Source organism: Crotalus tigris, unplaced genomic scaffold (assembly GCF_016545835.1).
Source record: "Crotalus tigris isolate CLP2741 ecotype Arizona unplaced genomic scaffold, ASM1654583v1 scf7180000023830.6690815, whole genome shotgun sequence".
In the NCBI taxonomy this organism is placed as follows: Eukaryota; Metazoa; Chordata; class Lepidosauria; order Squamata; family Viperidae; genus Crotalus; species Crotalus tigris.
The window spans coordinates 1,649,025-1,670,574 of record NW_024100214.1 but is presented as its reverse complement, the minus strand read 5'-3'; the positions used below and the strand labels follow the sequence as shown (position 1 = coordinate 1,670,574).

The following is a 21,550-nucleotide window of genomic DNA, read 5'->3' as shown; positions in this document are numbered from 1 at the left end:
AGGCTTAAAATATATGTCCTAACTTTTGCAGTAGAATCTTCATTGACATTCTTGTAATTGGCTCCAACATGACCATCAATTAAACAGCCTAGAGCAGGGGTCCCCAACCCCTGGTCCATGGACCAGTACTGGGCCGCGGCATGCCAGCAACTGGTCTGCACAAACAAGGAAAGCCCCATCCACAGGAGGCAGGCAGCACACAAAACTGCACCCTCTCCGGTCCAAGGAAAAACTTCTCTCCACGTAACTGGTCCCTGGTGCCCAAAAGGTTGGGGACCTCTGACCTAGAGATACAAGAGATACAAGATACAAATAATGAGCTTCCATCCTCTGTAACAAAAATAAATCATCTCAACATAAAGGATAGGTTACTAGACTGCTTTGCATTATATGCATTACCTGATTCTTCATTGGGCATTTGACCAGTTTACCTGTGCTACCATAAAAATCTTGAAATCTTATTAGGCATCTCTACATTTAGTGTACTTGAGATATACTCCATGATGGTAGGATATGTCAGATAACTCTATTCTCCATCATCATACAGTATAGATTTGGTTTATGATTTTCCCTGTTTCATCATTACTTTCTGTAAGAATAAACAGTGATGATCATCACTAAGACCTGAGTCATTGGGGGCAGATAATTCAAATAATTTTGGGTTTCTTTCTTCTGCCTCTGTATGATAAAGAACAGATAACCCCCATTATCTGCAATGGCTATTTGCATAACATTTTCTTAATGGACTTCTCTATTGCTATGTTTGCCCAAGTCCAGAACAACTCTGGGTAACTTCACAACATATCAATCAGATAGAGCTTATTTATATTTTTCAATTTAGTAAGATCACCGTCCATTTCTTTGGTTTGCTTTAGGAAATAATTTCTTCCAATTCAAGGTGCTTCCTTTTGGTCTATCTGCTGTACTCACAAAATGGAGAAATAGTAGTCAACCTATATCTTCAACACACCTGTTTCTTTATCTTACTGAATGCTACCAGCTGCCCATATTCTGCCCAGTTGCAGTCCACTGTGCTCAAAACTTCTTGCTCATCTCATCGCACATTGCTGTCCTCATATTCCTTGGGTCCAAGGTGACCTCAGCTTCTGTTTTTATGCATAATTAAAATAGTAGTTTTCTTGGAATAACTTGGATTGCTATTATCTTCATCTGGAATTTAATAGCCTGTAGTCAGACTTAAAGTCACATCTAAGTATCAATCAGAATAGACTATGTACCTTTTTGACAAATAACTATTCCGCCCTGTTGTGCCTTGAGCAGACCATACCTAGAATATTGGGTCCACCTTTGGGCATCTCGTTGAAAAACTGAAAGGTAGGATAAGAAGGAAAAACCTTTGAGGAATAGTTGGAGGTGTTGGGTATGTTTAACTTGGAGGACAGAAGACTTGGGGGAAAGATGAAAGTTATCTTCAAATATCTGAAGAAATATCACATAGAAGATAGGGACACAATTGTCCAAAGTTGCTCTGAAGAAAAGCTTATTTTACAAAGAACTAACTTTCAGATAGATTTTTTTTTTTTCAGTATAATGAGCGGCCCTTTATGGGTGCTGAAAAGTTAAAAGAAAACCTTTGTAGTTTTTTTCATACCACAGCTAGTGGTGCTATTATTAGTACAGATAATCCTATAATCTGGTCCTGTAATCTTTGTTTCATTACCCAAACTAGGTAACATCATCAGTCACTGATGATGTTACCTAGTTTGGGTAATGAAACGTCTGCAAGAAAACAAGCAAGCTCAGAGAGCAACAAAGACCCCTCATGTCAACCCTGAGCTACAAATATTTTCCTTTATTAGATCCTTGGGCTAGAATTTGCTAAGTAATGCGGTTGCAAAGCATAACATCACATGACTGTATCACTTATGTGAGTCATCAAGTTGGAAGAAGTGGGAGTCCCAGGCAAAGAGTGCTGAGGGAATGTGCTGGTGCAGCAGGGGGCAGGAGTGCCATCAATGGGGTACCAAGGGCTACGAGTGGGTGCTAGAGACATGGATCATCCAATGAGGTCCTTCTGCAGACAGATGTACAAGCTATGGAGTGTATATGGATGGGAGGGAGCTATGGAGTATAAGATTCCTGAGATCTTGTATTCTATAATGGGGCTCCTTGGGAGAAAAAGCAGTGTGAGTGGCTTATTGGATTGACTTGCAACCATCCCTGCTGGTTTCCCCATTGACTTAGGGAAAATTGGAATTGGTGATCATCTGACTGCAGGATACTCCAGCTGTTGTAAGTGGGAGCCATTTGCAAAAAGGTCCAAATTGCAATCAGATGACCACGGGAGTTCCACATGATGGCCAGTGGTCAATAATGTGTTGAAACTCTGAATGGTTGTTGATTGAATGGTCATACCTTAGCCACTACCTGTAAAGGAGTTTGCTTGCATGCAGGTACAAATCAAGCACATATCCCAATCAAATCCAAATCAGGAAAATATATAAGTTTAACCTACAACTATAAATTCATGATATTAAATCTGATATTCTGGTTAATAGTCAGGAAATGGGAATGTAACATAATCAGGTGATTTTGCTTTATAATATAGAAAAGAGTACATAGCAGACTGTGCCCAGTAAAAATGGTTTTCTGGACTGAAATCATTCCGTCTGAAATAGACCATATTATTTATGATGGACAGATGCTCCCAGGAAAAGATGGAATATTTTTAGATCTGCATTTCTAGGTTGCAAACCCCAATTATGAGAAACTTCCAAGAATTTGGAGAGAATTTTTACTGAAGTTATTTCCTTCATATCCCAGAAGTACTGAATGTTCTCTTATGGGCAGTTAACTATTAGAACACAGGCATTTATAATAATTTTTGTTATTTCAGATTCCCATGATACCACATTTGAACAACTTCTACCCATTATGCAAAATAATCAGGTATATTTTTGTCCAGTGCTTCTTTTTGATTTCCACAAACCTCATAAACCATCTCCATGTGTATGTAGAGAAAAGATTCACATATTCTTCTCCCTCGTACAATCTTTTACTATATTCGGGAAACTTTTATAAGTGAGAATATAGAAAACGCAGAGACTTTCTGTCAGCACAACTGTGATATTCCAGATTTTTTTCCATTTCATTCTTCATAGCATACCTCTCTGAAGGCCAGTCCCCACAACCCTCTCACTGGATTCTGTTCAGGCTGGACTGTCCTCTATTGGACCCTACGAAGAAGACTAAGACAGACAAACACAAATCCAGGACAAATATCTATAAGAGGAGCTTTTCATTGCTCAACACACAAGTGTACAGTCTCTGTGTGTATGTGTGTGTGTGTGTGTGTATGTGTGTATGTGTATGTGAATGAAGGCAAATATACATGTCCCAGTATAATGTTGCAGGATCCAATCTGGGCCAGTCATCAGAACCAGAAGTTTAGTCTTCTGAGCTTTCGGACTCAGGGAACTTGTCTCTACCAGATTGTGTGTGTGTATTTATCCATGCTATCCCCAAACACAAAGCAAAGGAATTAGAGGAAAGAGTCTTCATTGTTCTAATAGGTTGGGAGGTGCACATGGGTGCACGTGCAGGATATTTTATGTTGAGAAACAGTGTTCAGCTATCCAGTCTCTCATTCATTTGGAATGTGAAGTGATTGCTACTGCTTGCCACATCAATCCCTAAAGGAGCCATTAACCTAAATGTGACTTTTCTTTGTTATTCTCCGGTGGAGTGTATTGAATGAGAAAGCAAACTTCCCAATTCCAGATGGCACAGCCTAAGACCAGAAAATAGCCCAGCCAGGTCTATCGCAGAAGCGCTGCCTTTCTTTGTGCTCCTGATGTGCTCCTGATGCTCAGGGATACTTTAACTAGACCCTGAATTCACTCTCTCCTAGATTAGTTTGCAAATCACAACTTTAAAAAAAAAAAATGCAGCCTGCCGTTGAGCCAGGTCCTTCCATCCAGTTAAAAATATATTTTGGTTTGATGTGAATCCAGAAAATGGGTTATAGAAATGGGATGGATTACAGGTTATACTTCTCTTAGCCTATATGGATATATCTGCAAGTGGTTAATTATGATAGAAGCACTTCTGGTTCTTTAAAAAAAAGGCTGAATTGTCCTTTGGGCTCTGCATATAATAAAATTGCTTAATAAATAATTAACAAAAACATAATGGACAAAGCATTAAAGATGACATCACCATCTACCATTTTCCCACCCTTGGATTCCATGCATCAGCTCTTTCTCTAAAACACAGTTATTTCAAATACTTCCCCAAAAAGCCTTTTAACTTACTTCTGTATAATAATTATGATCAGGGCTATAACAATGTTTTCTATCCAAGCATTAAAATATGGTGAGAACATTTATGCAAGAATATACACTAAAGCATCGTATCTTTTTTATGGTCATCAGTCATTATTTTTAGGATCTCTCTCCTTAGTTGTAGCATTTATTCTCTGAAGCAAACTATCGTCCTATTTATAAGATGTATATTTGTATTCTTCTTTCCCCCTCTGGTTTGTAGTTGTAATTATTTTTTCCATTCACTTTGCTGTAACCTGTCAATATCCAAATAAGATTGGCTAGTTTGTGATCTGCTTGCTTGCTTCAAAATGGAGGGAGGAAGGTCCGTTTTCATCAAGATAATGAGAATGTTTTGGTCTTCCTGACCATCTGGAATTGGAAGATCTTAAAAAACAGAAACATTAAATATACAAATATCTGTATATATAAAGTCAACAAATGCAAAAAAAACCCCCCAAAACCCATGAACACTGAAGTGTACAGGCACTTACAAGAAAGCAAAGTTTTTAAATAGAGAAAATTTGTTTTCACCCCTGGAAAGAATTTATTAGTAAACAAATGTTAAGTAAATTAAGTTTTGGCATATTTACTAAGTTTAGTGTACTCACAAATATGCGGAGCACTAAAAAAGAGGTGCCCCAACTTCCCAAATGCATGCACACTGCTTTGGTGGTCTTGTGCTGATCTGGATTTTTACTAGTTATTTTGAACTTCTCAAAAAATGAGCAGGTTTAGTATCCTGGGATATCTTTAGAACTTTCAGTGCTTTTGAAATTCCATTTCTAGTCTTTCTTATTCCTAGCAGGAATGATTTGCTGCTTTCTTTCATTGTTCTGTTAATGTTTGAACTCTACTTCCATATAATAGAGCAATTTAAAGCTTTAAAATTACATACATGATATTACAATTCTTCCAGATATAAAGTATGCCTTATTTTATTGTCTGAAGTATTGACTTTCAGACACAGCAGATATGATACTATACATCAATATTTTTTTCTTCCCAGGTTCAGCATAGATATTGATATCTATACTGTCTGATGTAAAGACAGTCCCTACGTTACAACAGGTTGCTTAGTTACTGAAGTTACAGCAACCTCCCCTTCCCAAAGACAGTTATGGCCTTGTTATGAAGTTCCAATGGCTGCCCTCCCCGCAGTCACATGATCGCATTTTTGGCACTTGGCATCTGGCCTGCATTTACAGCTGTTTGCAGCCTCCCACAGTCAGATGAGCATGATTAACATTTTCGCTGAAAACCAACATTTACTTCTGGTTTCTGGCAAAAACACTCCACAGTGAGCAATGGATTTGCTTAATAACCGCCACAAAAACAGGTCATAAAAACTGGCAGGCTCCATCACAGTCATACGTTGAGGACTAACTGCATATGTATCTCTCCTATTGACTCCTATTTTATTTCCTACAGCTTGTTTCATTCATATTTTCTGCCAGAAATCCTCATCCCCGAGGTGATGAATTTATGGGTTGAAACTAAGAACGTATGAGCAGATACAAAGTTCTGCAGTGACAAGGCATTTGGGGAGTAAATTGCATTTGTGTTCTGCTATTAATATGGTTAGAAGGGCTTGCATGATTGTGTCTTCCATAGGATAATAATATTTCTCTATTCAAAATAATATAATCAAGAAGAAACATTCTGATATAGTTTTTTGTTCTATCTTGCATACCAGTTATTCATCATGTGCGATTCTATTCTTCATTTTAAAAGAGTAGAGACTAAATTCAAATTTGCATTCATTTGTAGTACAGACTAAATTCAAGTTAGTTGCAATAATCATATAAGTTCCACTGTTTGGGTTTTTAAATCAAGTATGATATATAGATCAATTCAGATTTCCAGGGCTAGATAGATTTCATTTCAGGAATGGAAGAAATTGTCTGTTGAATAGATGCAGCCTAACCTAAGCACTTCAATTTTTTTTTCAATCTACCATATTTCATTCTTGAACAGTGTGCTAGGGCATGCAATAATATCAAACTTCAGAATGTATGTCTTCTCATTTCCCTGAGGTCAGCAGCTCCATTGGTTTCCAGAGCTTCAAGTCCCAAGAGAAGGCATGTTCAAGAAAGTGCTTCCACAGCTTTTTTCACATTGGAAAACAGAGGCAGTAAAGGATAATACAGGGGGTGAAAATTTGTAACAGATCGAAAAAATATATGACCAGCGTTTTCTGCCTCCTTGCAACAGTGAAAATAAACGGGATTCAGCCAGTGTGGTATAATAAGGGTATCAGACTAAGACCAAAGATAGGAAGATTCAGTTCCATTGTCAACCACAGACACTCACTAGGTGACTTGGCCCAAGCTATGTCTAAAGTTCCTTGTGGTTGGAGAAAACTGGAGGAGGAGGCCATAAAACAGATTGTTCATAAAATTTAGTGGTTCTCTGGTAACAGTGTGCTGATGGTATACCTTTTCATCTCAAATCCGATGTTCCATATTTCCTAGGGGGTCCCAAATATGTCTTGTGTTTCCCATGAGGATCACGATTCCATCTATTCATTTTTCCAAAAAGAAATTTTCTTAAGAAAATAACAATAAAAAGCCGGCATGCCACAGTAAAATTGTGAGCCTTTAATGTCTTGGTAGATTTTCTTTTTTTTTAGCACAAAACTGCTATTTAGATGGCAGAAAACATGCTGAGTGAAAAGTTCTCTTTCTGTTTTGTGAATATATCTTTGGATTTATATTGGATGGGGATACTAGGGTGGGCCTTTTAAGTCTATACTTCCAGGATCTGAATTCATTGCAAAGGGGAGGCCAGGTGTGTGATCCCTCAATATGAGAGGTTTTCATGGAGAAATTTTTAGTCATTTTATTATGTACTAGACAAACCGTGACCTTGTTGGGTCATTGTTTCAAAGACATTTCCTGACCTAAAAAAGAAACAGAATGACCACAGGGAGGCCAAAATAGTGGGAGCGGAGGAGACTTCCTGCCATCTTCCCCATTGACTTTCCTTGTGGGAATCTGGCAGGGCACATTGGAAAAGATGATCCTCACATGATCCTGGAGACTGGCAGTACAGTGAAGCAGAAAAGGCCATAACTTTGTCAAATTTGGGTCCCACAGTAGTCCTGGGTTTCAGATTTTGGACTTATTCTTTAAGATAATCCATTTGAGTTACATTTTCAAAAATTGTTTCCCTATGATACACTGTTCTGTCCAATTGAAGGTTATAAAAGGAGAGTTTCAGTAGTAGATTCATTGTCTGCTAAAGTAGGTTTTAACTACCGCAATATACTAATAAGGAGAATCATACAGTGGTGCTGTATGGTTCTCTTTATTGGTATATTGCTTTTTTTTATTGGACCTACTGTTCTTTCACTTTCCTTTTATCTGTAGCTGCTTTAAGGCGGCGTGTACGTTTAACCCATTTTAAAATCCCAATTCTTGGAAAAATATTAGTGCATTTAACTTTTTGGTCTTGTTCTTTCTGTCCATAGGTTTATGCCCCTTCTGCAAGCACTGCCGATTACAATCGGGATTCACCCGGCTATCCATCCTCAAAACCAGCAGCCAGCACTTTTCCTAGTTCTTTCTTCATGCAAGGTAGGATGTTATCATAGAAGGGATTTTCTGATGCATGTCCTTAAGGGTCAGTGGACAGGACGTTGAAGTCCTGAGCTCAATCCTTTGTTTCCTGCCAGATGGACGTTTCCAGGCAATCTTGATTTCTCTTTCAAAGCTAGGGGTTACATAGTAACATGCCAGACAGATAAAGGACAGTCAAGGCCACAAGACATATTGCAGATTGAAAGGGATCTTTTAATCAACATTTTGTACAGTCAGTTTTGCTGCCAAATACGAATTTACAATATGCAACATTGCTTACTTTGTTGCTCTTCCAAACGTTTATGGAAGCGAACATATTGAAATGGAATAATAGTATTAGTGCCACTTTGAATTCACATACACAGACTCCTACATAGCGAATGTGCTTGTGATTTCATGCAAAAATAAATGGTTGGGCTCCCGGGATAAAATGGAGCTGTTCCTTACCAGATCTTCACATTCATTGGGAAGGGTGGTAAACACGGGAGAAAAACATATACCTTCTTCCACTTGAAATTAAGGAGTTAGTCTACAATGGTAAAATCTGAAATGAGACCTCCATTATAGATCTGTTCAATTGAATATATGCATGTGTGTGGTGTGTGTGTGTGTGTACGTGTGCGTGCGTGTGCGTACGTATACACACACATACATACATACAAATAGAGATAAAGATAGATAGACAGACAGACTGATTTGCGTCTATTCAACTGAGGATCCAGCATTCAGAACTCTGAACTGTAACGGAGCATAATAGTGCTCAAGAAATAATGATAGGTTTAATTTTCTCTAGTGGAAATATTTGATTAGAGATACATTCAGCAAGATGTGCAAAAACAATTTGATGCATGCTGTAAGTCAGTCGTATTCAGTGGGCCTTATTGTCCTGCATTCTTTGAATCACAACCTTGAAGCCCTAATGTTGGATACATTCAAAAATATTTTGTATAAAAATAGTTAATGTGATGAATATGTTCAGTTCTTTGCATTCACTTCAAAGAATTACCATATGATATTACCATTGTAAGTCAAATAGTTTGTAACAATATTCAACTGCTAGAACAATGACATTGATCAGAAAAATCTAAGGAGTAATCAATCAAACATGGAGAGGAGTCATCCACTCACTTTTAATATAATCTCAGAAATGAGATTTTTACGTGTAAACTAAACATTGATGGAGAAAAAAATGATATTAAAAGGAACATTATATTCTACAGCTGTGTTTAATAACAATAGTTTTGCTTAAGCTCCATGAAAATCCCACAAGCCAACTTTTCTCATACATCCATTGGCCATACTGGGAGCTCCAGACCAATGCAAGTAGAAAGAAACGAGGGGAAAATCGGCAAGAATTTTAATTTGTCTCATCCACTCTCACTGTCCTTCCTCTTAAATTTGGTGCAGATTTTATTTCTTCCTTTAAATTGTAGATCCTTATAGGGAAATGGGTGGCATAAAAATTAATAAACAAAATAACTAAAAATAAATATTTTTTTGAATCATTTTTCCTTCATTGACTTTGCATTTTAAATCTTCTCAGCTAAATTAAGCTTAAAGTATAATTAGGGGCATTTGCCAATGCTTTCTCTCTTTGAGCTTTTCTGACTCAGTTTATCTGTTGTTATCCATTAGCTAAGTTTCATTTTGTAATATATGAACCGTGTTTTGTGTATTTATGCAAACAAACATATACAGCTTTTCACAGCATATGAAAACTAATACACTAAAATAAAAAATAAATAAATAAAGATAGTAATCAATAGAATAATGAGAGGGTTGGGGGGAAAAACAAAAACAGAAAAGAAGCCAAATTATTAGAATTTTGGACCAACCACATAAAGGACATCAGGTAAAGCAAAACTATTTTTGTAGATATTTTAATTTCTCAGAGATGTCTTGCTTATCTTCTCTGTTGCATTCTTGGAAGAGATATCAGACACTTTTATTAGCAGATAACTGGCGTTATGAATGTTCTGGAAAATACTTTTTTTCATTCCAGAGAATAACTTTTTCACCACCTTTCACAGCAATCATTGTCACCTAATTAACTTGATAGGAAGTAGGTTCAGAACCAACTTCATTAATGAATGAGAGATCATTTCAGCCAGATGTGTTGATAGTTAGCTTGATATACAAATACAACAGAGTGAAAAAGAAAAGGCCAGAAGTGGAAGGATAAACTGTATGACTTCATGTCAGGCAAACAGAAAAATTACCAATAGCAGAGATGAGTTATAATATCTTTTTAAAACTAAACAATTAGGGGAAAAACAAAAATTGAAACTAAAACAGTTTTGTGTGATTTATAATACTTATTCACAGTGAACTTAAGCTGTGATAACCCATTTTGTTATGTACTAGCTTCTTTAAATATTGTGTTTCTTTTGCTGCTTCCTTTTGTTAAAGTATAGAGATTTGTTTACAACTATTGCTTCCCACATTTATTCATTGCTTAGAGTTTTAGAGACTGACACTAAGTAGCTACAATTCCTACATATAGTATTTAGAATTAAAGCACCCAAAATGTAATTTAAACAAGAATAGTTCATAATCCACAACATCACCAGCATCATGTCCTCATTTTATCTCCTGGTTCTACTTTCCTGGGAGCAAAATTCAGCCTTTCATAAGAAAAGGGAGAGTAGACATAAACAATCAAAAGACAGCAGCTTATCATATAAACAAGGATTCAACCCAGGTGGCCAGAAATCTAGGAAGAAACATTTCAGATACTTCAAAGAGACTCCACCTTAATGAAAGCACTATGAAGGAAGGAGGGTGGAAAATTTCTTTTGCAGTTTTTGACATTCTGTATATATCCCCAAACTAGCAATAAACAGAAATCTGTGTTTCCTTGATTTTGCCCAGCTGTGTGGAATTGTGTGATGTTTTCCTCACTCCCAACCCTCACAGATAGTCCAGAAAGAAGCAGAGATCAGTAGTATTGAAGGTACTTGAGATATCCAGTAGGACCGTGACAAGACATCAACAACAGGAACCGGTGCAATCTCGTTCCCATATCAGAGGCTGAATCCTAACTGAAAAGTTTGCTATTGCTTCTTATTTCCCAAGTTTGGTTTTCCGGTCTCAACAAAGTATTTCTTTTCAACTGTTGGTCAAATTTGCCCTCATAGTCACCAATCTATATCATAATAATAATGGAACATGGACACTTTGCTGCTCTTACTCATCATGTAGGTTTGAAGTTGAGTTTATAAATATTTTCTCTGGTTGTATGCAATTGCCACTCTATTGCTTCATCTCCCAAAGTTTCTAAGTGGAGGATGGGGCCCTTAGATGGAAAATAGAGGAGGCTCTTATGAGCAATCTTGCTAAAAGGCAAAACCACCTCTATATTTCAGGATTCAATTAGGCCAACCAAGACCACAGGAAACTCCTCAAGCATCCTCTGGAAACTACTTGGATTCATTAGATATCCAATCAGACCAATCAAATGGCTATATTCTCCCTGCAGAGATCAACAGTGCAAGGAATGTCCATGTTGGAAGTTTATCAAAAGGCGGAAATTCATAATTAATGTGTTTATCAATAACTGTTATCCATGTTAACTAAATGAATTCAGTTATAACCTACATAGTGATTAGAGTATTTGAATATAATGGACAAGCCTCCATGTAGATCCTCATTTAATTAGCCAACTCAGTGTGTGGCTTTGGGCAAGTTACTATTTTTTAGTCTAACCAAAGATGCATTCTGTTGTTTTGATGATTAAAAACAAAAGGAGGGAGGTATTAGAGTATATTACTGAATACCAGGTAATTAGAACAAATAGCAATGGGAAGCTATCACTTTCACATCATCTTTGTAAGCTAGCCAAGGTATCTCATTGGTCACTCTAGGAATGAGTAATCTTTCCAGAACTTTAATCAGAACCAGCAATGCAGCTTGCACACTTAAAAAAAAAAGGGAGATCAGTTTCTTTAGTGCTGATCAAGTTTACACACCATGAATTTGAAAGTGAATTCCAGCTTTAAAAATTAGAATGTGCTAAAAGTATCACACTTCATACACATTTTGGAAGTGATGCCTCATAGAGGGCAAACATATACCAGATACATTATACAGAATGACAAAGGTACTTTAAAGATATTGCATCATTTTTCTGTGCTAGAGGAGTCAGTTACATCCTAGCTACATTTATTGTTGGTCAGCTCCTTATTTAAATTTTAGATGGTTACCCCTTATGAGCAATCTAGTCAAAATCTTGGAGAAAATTGTTTCATGTTGCCCATTATGACCCAGTGTATTGACATAGATTTATTAAAAATAGAGAGTAGATATGGATTAATACTTCCAACTTAAGCTAAAGATTACTTTCTATATGGTCTCACTTGTTAACAGTTAATGCTTGTTAACAGTTTGCTGTCTTCTTGAAAATAGAGATCAAAGAGAAGATGCTTCAGATTTCTCCATTGTTGATTTGAGTTTTGGATTACATTCAAATAAATTTGCAACAGAAACTATTAGATTCCAGTGACCAGATAAAGCGTCACATTTGACCCACAAATATGTTATGAAACCATACTTTCAAACTGTGTTTACGCTTCCTTGATTTAATTTCCTTCAAGGATATTGGAGGGAAGATTCAGGAACATCCCCAGAGCCTTAAAACTTACCCTTGTGGCTTATACCATTGAAAGTTTGACTTTATTGTACTTTTCATGTGGACAAGCATAACTGCATATTCTTGGATCAACTGATGAGTAGTACATTAGATATCTTCTGGATAACCAAAACTCAAATAACACACTCCAGATTGCCTTGTTAATCTAGGCACCAATTTATTGTCAAGAAGAAAATAGCTGTGTTTATGCCTTATCTTAAAATAGCTCATAACGTATTTTACTCTAAAATGTATTGCAAAATAATGAGTGCAGTTTAGTTGATCCTTGTATTTTGATCTTTAACCATAATACCATAATGTAGTTTTAACTATCTCTCAATTCTTCCCCTAAGCCAAGCATCTCAGTTCAAAAAATAAGGGTTCATCAACTGAAAGGTGGAAATGACAAAATTCTGAAGACAAGTTTCTTTTAAGTTGAAATGTGTATCTTTTCCAGTTAGCTTTTGCTGGTAAAATGTCTGTCTACAGAAGAAGTTTCTGAGCAGCTCCCTAAATCATACTTATCTCTGTTCTGATTCATAAATATTTTATATATGACATTGAGATATGTAGTTGGCCAAGAAGCCAAGTCCTGGAATCAAAATATTTATGTATTTATGTGCTAAAATAAAAGACAGAATCTACTTAGACTCTTATTTAAATGCTCTTTAAAAAAACGTGGTGATTTCAGAAATGTCATTTACACTCCTGTTTAGAAAAGTTTTTTTTAATCATGCTCATGTAGTTACATAAGATTAGTGTGGCTTCTATGAGACGAAGGTTGATAACACAGTTTCCCAGTTGTGATTGCTGTCTTTTTTTTGTAAACTGCTATCCAACACCGTGACACATAAGGCATTCATCAGACCCTATTAGAATGCTAATTTTAACATTTACTAAAAACACAACCTCAGAATGTTAGTCAGAGAACCAAGTGTTCAGAGAAGCCATATTTTCTTCTGTACATTTTACAGACGGCCACCATAGCAGTGATCCATGGAACTCATCCAGTGGAATGAATCCTCCTGGATATGGAGGAATGTTGGGCAATTCATCTCATATTCCACAGTCCAGTAGCTATTGCAGTCTTCATCCTCATGACCGCTTGGTAAGATTACTAATCAGCGCTATGTGTCAGTCTGTGTGTGCCACAAATATAGAAGACAAACTATTAAACAATTTAAACCACTTTTCTCCCACACCCCCATTTTTATCTCTGTTGGAAGAGAAGGCCCGTGGATTTCACTGCTTAAAAGAAAACTATTTGACAAAAGCAGAATTAAAAAATGAAGTCTGGTGTCTTTTCATGGACATCACGCACAGAGAGAGACACTTCTGTACATTTCATGGTTTAAAAATAAAACCTCCTTTTTTCCCCCCACATGTGTGAGACTTTAAATCCTAATTGCAAAATGAGGAGGAGGCCAAGCAGAGCTAACTCTCTACAGCAGAACCCTGTCTTGAGGATGCTTTCTTTTTTCTTTTTCCTTTGAAGATGCTTCTTTGCGTGACAATCTTTAAAACAGCCTTCACTGACATAAATGTGAACAATTTTTGCAGTCTTACAATGGAGTTTTGTTCTTTGATCCACTATTATGTTTTGCTGGGCTTCTGGTACAGGTCATGCTGTATCTTACGCCTGTGGGTCTCTCAGCTACATATTGGAGATTTTAGGATGAAACAAGGGTACAATCCCCCAAAAGTCCCCCTGAGAGATGTCATTGAACTGCGTTTTTATATTCTACCTTTCCATCCAAGCTGGATGATCAAGGTTGTTTACAGGCAATAAGAGATCGCCTAAAAATAGTAGTTCATTGTACAATGGACCTTCTTTGTAGGACACCATTCTTTGAGGTACTGGCCTACACCCTGTTGCTTTTCTGAAAGGCCCTAAAAAGTGGTTTCATCAGCAGGCCTGAGGATCATGAATGGAGAGGGAGCCGATCTAGTGGCAGATATGATTGTGTTGTTGCTGCCAGTGAGGGTAGAATGGTTTTTTATTATATGATGGATTTTTAAAAAATTTTGAGGCTGCCCAGGCACCTATATGTGAGTTATATAAATTTGATGAATGAATGAATGAGAAAATCAGCCAGCAACTCTGTAGAACCAACTGTTGTGCAGTTACTTGCTAACTGAAATATCTTTCCCTGCTATGTGCCACAGAGCTACCCCTCACACTCCTCAGCAGACATCAATTCCAGTCTTCCTCCAATGTCCACTTTCCATCGCAGTGGCACAACCCATTACAGTGCTTCTTCCTGTACACCTCCGGCAAATGGAACAGAAAGTATAATGGGTGAGTTGAAGGATTCTTATTAAATTGAAGAAGGCAAGTCCTGTCAGTTTCTCCTCATCTGTTTTCTGGGAAAAGAGCTTGTGGAGCTGTATCAGATATTATAAAAGAAAACTTTGCTTTTCATGTAGTTGCAGATTAAAAAGGATATTTGGTTGGAGCTCTTGCTATACTGATTGGAAACTCAAGTCAACAAGAGTGTAGGATTAGAGTTTGATCTGTGAATAATCCAGCCCCTTTTATTTGCCTGGTCTGATTTTGCTCTCCAAGAAATTAAACTTGTATTATTAAATTTCATTCTTGGCTGCTATCTCAAAGTTAACTTGCAATCTGAAAAAAAACAAAACAGAAACTTGAACAGAAAATAATTGTTAACTGGTGATACCCTAAGATAAAATTGCAGACAAGCAAAAGGAAATTGCCTAGGTAGATATTAAAACAGAGGCACTTGGGTGTAGTGGGTAAGGCAGCAAGATAGAAATTGGGAGACCATGAGTTCTAGTTCTACGTTAAGACATGAAACCAGCTGAATGACCTTGGGCCAGTCACGTTCTCTCAGCCCCAGGATGAAGGCAAAGGCAAATCACTTCCAAAAATCTTGCCTGGATAAATACATGGACTGGTCCAGGCTGTCATCAGGAGTCAACACAGATTCAAAGGCATTAAAAAAAAAACCTGGAAGATATTAACTTAAAGTGATGCTTCAATCTATGCAAAGTATTTTCTGTGTGTTTTCAAAGATTCAGAGCCTTTAAGCAGCCACTTACTAAGAAAGATTTAATGTAGCATATGCTAAAGATTAGTCCAGAAGAACCTCCTCATTCATGTATTAATCCCACTTTCTACTCTCACTTTAAATGACATTTTTGAATTGCAAGATACATAGCAGTATGTGGCTTTTTTAGTGGGAACATGATGTGCACCTTCCCTTGAAGCCTTGGTTTTACTGTGATTTTTATTATGGGAACAGTCACATAATACTGCACTTAATTTTTTTACTAGTGTGCTAAGCTTCCAGTGCAGTGGGGTGCTAAACTGTCATATGGCACAAGAGGGACATGAATTTTATCCTGCTGTGTCAGTACATCTTATCTGAGGAAAATATCAAATTGGCTCAAGTTTTCTATTTCCTGAATATATTTATTGCTCCCATTCAAGTTAGAGACTGGTGTACAGGCTAGATGTTGCATTTATTAACCAAAATTAATCCTGTTTTTTATTTTTATTTGGGGGGGGGGCTTGGTATAGTTAGCTCTAGATTGCAAAACCGTTATTTTCCTGCCAGTGAAGACTGTGAAGCACGTATAGGACAATTTTTATGTAACCTTGGCATATACAAAAGATTTCATACAATTATAAAAAGGGCATTCAGAAACAAATCCATTAATGCAGATGATTATTTAGACATTATGCCAGAAATATGAGGATTATAATTATTGTAACATCACCTTTATAATTTCACCCTTATTGAAATAATTGCATTTAACATTCTGGTATAGGTTTTTTTGTACATTTAAAAGGATGGGATTAATTATTAGCTCCCTATGCTATGGGTTTGATGATGTTACTTGGGTTGGACAGAACACAAGCCTTGAGGTCACACCATAAAGGTAACGTCTTTGAATTGAGCTCTGTTCCTGATGAGTTCATAGACAAATGCATGCAGTTTTCTTGACCCCACTCCATTGGCATTATGTGTGAATCACAATGGGATCACTCAAATAATGTTTGAATTATCTTATGCAAACCCATCTGTTACCTTTGCGTATTACATGAAGCAGTGTAGTGGAATGTAATCTGGAGACCCAAGAGGGAGGGGCTTTTTCCAAAGAGACATTGAGCTTGGAATATCTGGTGGGCAGGAACCTCTGTAGCAATTCTCAGAATATATCTATAGTTAGGGCAGATATTGCTTTATTTTGGCAAAATTCTGTTTGTAGGCAAGCAACAATAAAGGAACTATTCAGAAGTAACTCCATGTATTGTTCTTGGTTCTTGAGCTTGACAAGCAGGCTGTGAAATTTATTTATTTACTTATAATGTCATCTTTCATACTGAAGCTCAAGGCAATATTCCCCCTCTTATTTTTTAACATAATATCAACTGTATAAAGATATTCCCAGTGAGAGATTATTTCAGATTTTCAGAATGACTTAGTTGGAGTAATTTTGATCCAAGGTTTTAAGCAAGCATGAAGATGGCTTTGAAGAACAATTTCAAAACCTGTTGTGCAGACCTCTACTTAGCCCAGATAGGCAGGAGGAGGTGAGGGGAAAAAACTCAAGATTGTTGTGTTTGGTTTCTCCTTTAGTATAAGAGGAGATCAAGAAAATCTCAGTCAAGATTTCAAGATTCTGTTATTATGCCTTCTAATGATATAATTATAATAATTCTTGTGGCCTTTGCTTCCTGATGTTATCTGCCTCAAAGGACTGACATAAGACATCTGGGTTCCTCAGTATGATTAAAGATAGTATACTGTAGAGGCAATGAGTAAGTCTTTATTTTGAGGTGGACACAATATAGAATTGTGTTGATTTCAGTCTCCCATCTCTATACATTTGGAGGCAGTTAAATAAGGCCCTGTATTCTTTAGCTAAAAGAGAATGGCAAAATAAAAATCTAGGATGCCTTGCAGTTCTCTTTTTTTAAAATGCCAGATAAATACTGTACAAAGGCCCACTGCTCTGTATCTCACTCACCACAGAAAGAAGACTATATTGAAATAGCTTGCAACAAAAACATTTTGGAACATGAAATATGAGAGGTATGTTTGAGATGTATGAAATCCACCATAATTAATAACAGTAATGCTAATTGTGATTAGTATAACTCACCATTAAAATGCAGCTGAATTATGGATATGGGTGCAGTGTATGGAAAACAGATTTATTTTTTGTCTTCATATGTGTTTTTGTTTTGTTTTGTTTTGTTTTGGGGTTTATTTTTCAGCAAACAGAGGAAGCGGAGCCACAGGAAGTTCACAGACAGGCGATGCGCTGGGAAAAGCACTTGCATCTGTAAGAAAGTATTTGCTTTGGATGATTGGAATAGCATGAACTTGGGTTGGAATCAGTAATCAAATATACACAAATCTATCATGGCCAGTTAAAATAATTTAGAATAAAAGCATGTTAAGGTTGTATATATAGCTCTAGAAAATCTGGATAATTCAAGATGAGTTCTTAATTGCAAGCTATGCTTTATAGTTTTCCATTCACTTAAAAATCATAAAAAACTTATGTTACGTGATTCAGTAGCCAGGTCTGTAGTGCTTTCAAGTACAGCTTTCATTTGAAGCCTAAACCATATTTAAATCAATGTTATTTATGGGTAATCCTCAAGTTACAATTGTAATGGAGTCTGCCCATTATGGTCATAACAGTAGTAAAATGGTCATTTAGCAAACACCACAGTCATTAAATGATCTCATTGTTTACTATGGCACGGTTTTGTGAAAATGTTAAACTTTCTGATTCAGATGCCTATTTTACATCATAGAAACAAGTTGTAAAGTTCTGAGACAAAGCCATGACCATAATTAATTTGGATAGATAGAATAATTTGAATAGCTCCTTGACATTTGAATTGCTGTATATTTATCTTAGAGACTGGGTGGGCAATGCTCAAATGTTATCCCTATCTCAATGTCAAATTACTTCAACTGTGTCTTTCAAATCTCCTGTTAGTGAAGAGTGGGGAGTAAGCCTCACTGAGATGGGATAGGATCTTGAATTTCCCTTTTTAGCCTTAGAAGACTTTGGGCAGCTCGCTAATTTGAGGAACCTGCTTTTCTGTGCATAGTTTCTTGGAGATACCCATGCAGGCAGGAACCAAGCTTATGAATCCTTTTCACAGAATTACCACTTCCTGGTGGGGTGGTGAATCTAAATCAGAAACTGTGCTGTCATTCCCAGTTCACATCTTTCAGTAATTTGGATGATATACTATCTGCTTAGGCACTGCATATGGAAAAGCAGATTCCCAGAAGTCAGGGTAAAGATCAAAGGGCCTCTCAATCTGTTTTGCTGCAGTGATTGATATTTAAAAGTCAGCCTTGACTTCCAGTGGCCACTCATTCTATTTATTTCCCATCTCCAATTTGGGTAAGAATCCATTAAGTATATATACAGTGCATTTCTACAAATTAAAACTTATGCTGACTTTTAAATGAACTCTCACTGTAATGTATTTTCTGGGCAGAGTGGGGTTCCAGTGAGTTCTCAAGAGAATTGATGTTTTCCATGTCCAGCTAACGTATGTTACAAAGACAAAAATTAGTACAACTCCCATATAATGGATACAGTACAAAATCTACTTTAACTGGTGCCTGGAGGCATTGGTTAACTGAGAGATGATCAAGGGGTTAATTAATTTAATTGCCTTTGCAGAACCCTAAGGAAAAGTTCACGGGCTCAGCTTAAATAGTGGCCAATATGAGTTGCCAGCATGGTCTGTTTTGATAATTTGACAAGATAAGAGTCTAATGATGTTTATGATTTCTAATCAGGTCCCAAATGGTCACAGAAGTTTTATCTATTCAGGGTATTAAGCAGATAAACCCTTGAGAATCTTAACTATAAATTCTAATATGCCTGCTCAGCCATATATGCAGTTGTACATATCAGTCAGGATTATTTTTCCATCTTCTATTTTGTAGAGTTTGCTGTAATAAGTATTTTCCACTATGCTATATTTCAATATTTTTTTCTCCAAAACTCGATTCCTGTAATAATTTAAGGTTTTTAGTTTAGATTGAAGTAATTTTCTGATTTTTCTTCCATTTATATGTACAGTATACACCAAATACATTTTTAGTACTGTAGAATATATAGACCCTACTATATCCTATAGACCCATCCTGCCTGCATGGGTATCTACAAAATGTCTTCAAGGAAAAACAAAGTTCAGTTGCCTTTTGAAAAAAGCATCTTTGGGACAACCTACTAAGATAATTAAATATAAGGGATAAAAAAAAAAATCCCGTGAGCTGTCCTTCATGACAACCCACTTATTTCTTCGTAATGTTTTTTTTTTAATCATAGTGGTTTCATATTTTTCAGAGCATCCTTTTTGTCTTATGAGTCATAAGTATATTTATAATGAAGAGTGCCAGTCCTCTGTCTGTAGCCATTCCAAGTGACTTTAGATTAATTCTGCATCTTCTTTTAAAGATTTACTCTCCAGATCATACCAACAACAGCTTTTCATCAAATCCTTCAACTCCGGTTGGCTCACCCCCTTCACTCTCAGGTATTGTGGTTAAAATTATTTTACCAAACAGTTTATTTATGAAATAGCAAGAAAATCTTTAAAATGAGGCTTTTAAGCATGATCAGAAAGTTCAGTTGTCTCAGAAACAATTTCAGACTGCCACCTACTTAACATTTTGGGAAGACTTGAGGCCTACTAGTAAAACACCAGTATTGCATGAAGGTAGTTAAAAATCTCTGGGAAAGTCTTAGAAAGTCTTCTGTCCTCCTGTACAAGTGTGCAGTCTGGTTCCAGATATGTTCAGGTTCCAGGTATATTCATGTATGCTTTATAACTCAGGGTTAAGCTGAATATTAAACAGCCCTGATGCTTGAAGACTCAACTTGGTTTCTGAACCCTATGTGTAGACCATTTGTTTTGTTTTCTGAATCCATGCATTAATCACATGGACATTACACAATAGATTAATCAACCCATGCATAAAAGAATTCAAGAATTATTGCAAATGAACAACAATAATAGGGAACCATTACTATTACTGGACTTAGGTTCTCCCAAAGGTTTAAGAAAATAGAATATAAAATACATTGGATTGGATCTAAAATTAGTCAATACATTTGTCAGTTTGTAATGACACATAAATTTTAATTGGTTTACTCTGAATATATCTAAGCCTAAATCGATTCCTCTATCTAAGTTCTTCCTTTTGAGGAAATATGAATTGCTAAAAGGAAAGTGTGACTATTTCTAATGTACGGTCTCCTCTTCCATTATTAATTTATTCCTGTATTATAGTTCAATCTGTTCCAAGAGTGATTTCATGGCAAAAACAAAACATTCCTACATGGTACTGGAGAATAAACACTAAGGTTAAAGAGGTTGAATATTTAATTCATGAGTAAGCAAGACTTTAGAGGTTTAGCAGACAGTCATAACATCATGTACACTACATTTTCCAATCTAGCAAACTCACAGCCTTACTTCCTGTGGTTCAGACAGGCAGGAAGAGAGGAGTTACTATCAGGTTTTATCTTATCGGGAAAAATAATACCAACTGAAGTTCAAGAAGATCTGTCTTGTGTCTGGAAAGCATTTCAATTTCATGCAGCGAAGTTTATATGGCTGAGGGACTGATTGTGTGTATATACTTGTGTGTGTAAACGAATAGAGAATAAATAAATAAATGAATAGAGAAGAAAAGAAAAATATCATCTAAATTAAATAGTTATTCCATAAACATATTTAAGGTCAACAAGAATATCTTGACAGCAAAGATTAATCTGAATCATTCTGCCCATTTCCAAAATGATATTATTTTTGTTAGTATCACAGAGTGATAAACTATCATCTAAGATCTAAAAGGACCTCTGGGTAATTAATCCCTTAATTTAGATTTGAAAGTTAGTATTTTACTGTCATGTATATTAATTTCGCCCAACCAGGAATTATGATGTATTACAGCAGGGGTTCTCAACCTTGGCAACTTTAAGACTTGTGGACTTCAACTCCCAGAATTCCTCAGCCAGCAATTCTGGGAGTTGAAGTCCAC

General features: G+C 36.4%; 1 protein-coding gene across 17 annotated transcripts in view; it reads left to right on the top strand.

The window, feature by feature from the left end:
- The window catches only part of TCF4 (transcription factor 4), a 393,712-nt gene that overhangs the window by 330,786 nt on the left and 41,376 nt on the right, over positions 1 to 21,550 (top strand). For all 17 annotated transcript variants that reach the window (XM_039322003.1, XM_039322006.1, XM_039322002.1 and 14 more), the window contains 5 exons: positions 7,756 to 7,861; positions 13,466 to 13,599; positions 14,658 to 14,790; positions 17,740 to 17,807; positions 19,962 to 20,040. In XM_039322003.1, the coding sequence (XP_039177937.1) occupies positions 7,756 to 7,861; positions 13,466 to 13,599; positions 14,658 to 14,790; positions 17,740 to 17,807; positions 19,962 to 20,040 (520 nt within the window). The remainder of the gene's footprint in view (positions 1 to 7,755; positions 7,862 to 13,465; positions 13,600 to 14,657; positions 14,791 to 17,739; positions 17,808 to 19,961; positions 20,041 to 21,550) is intronic.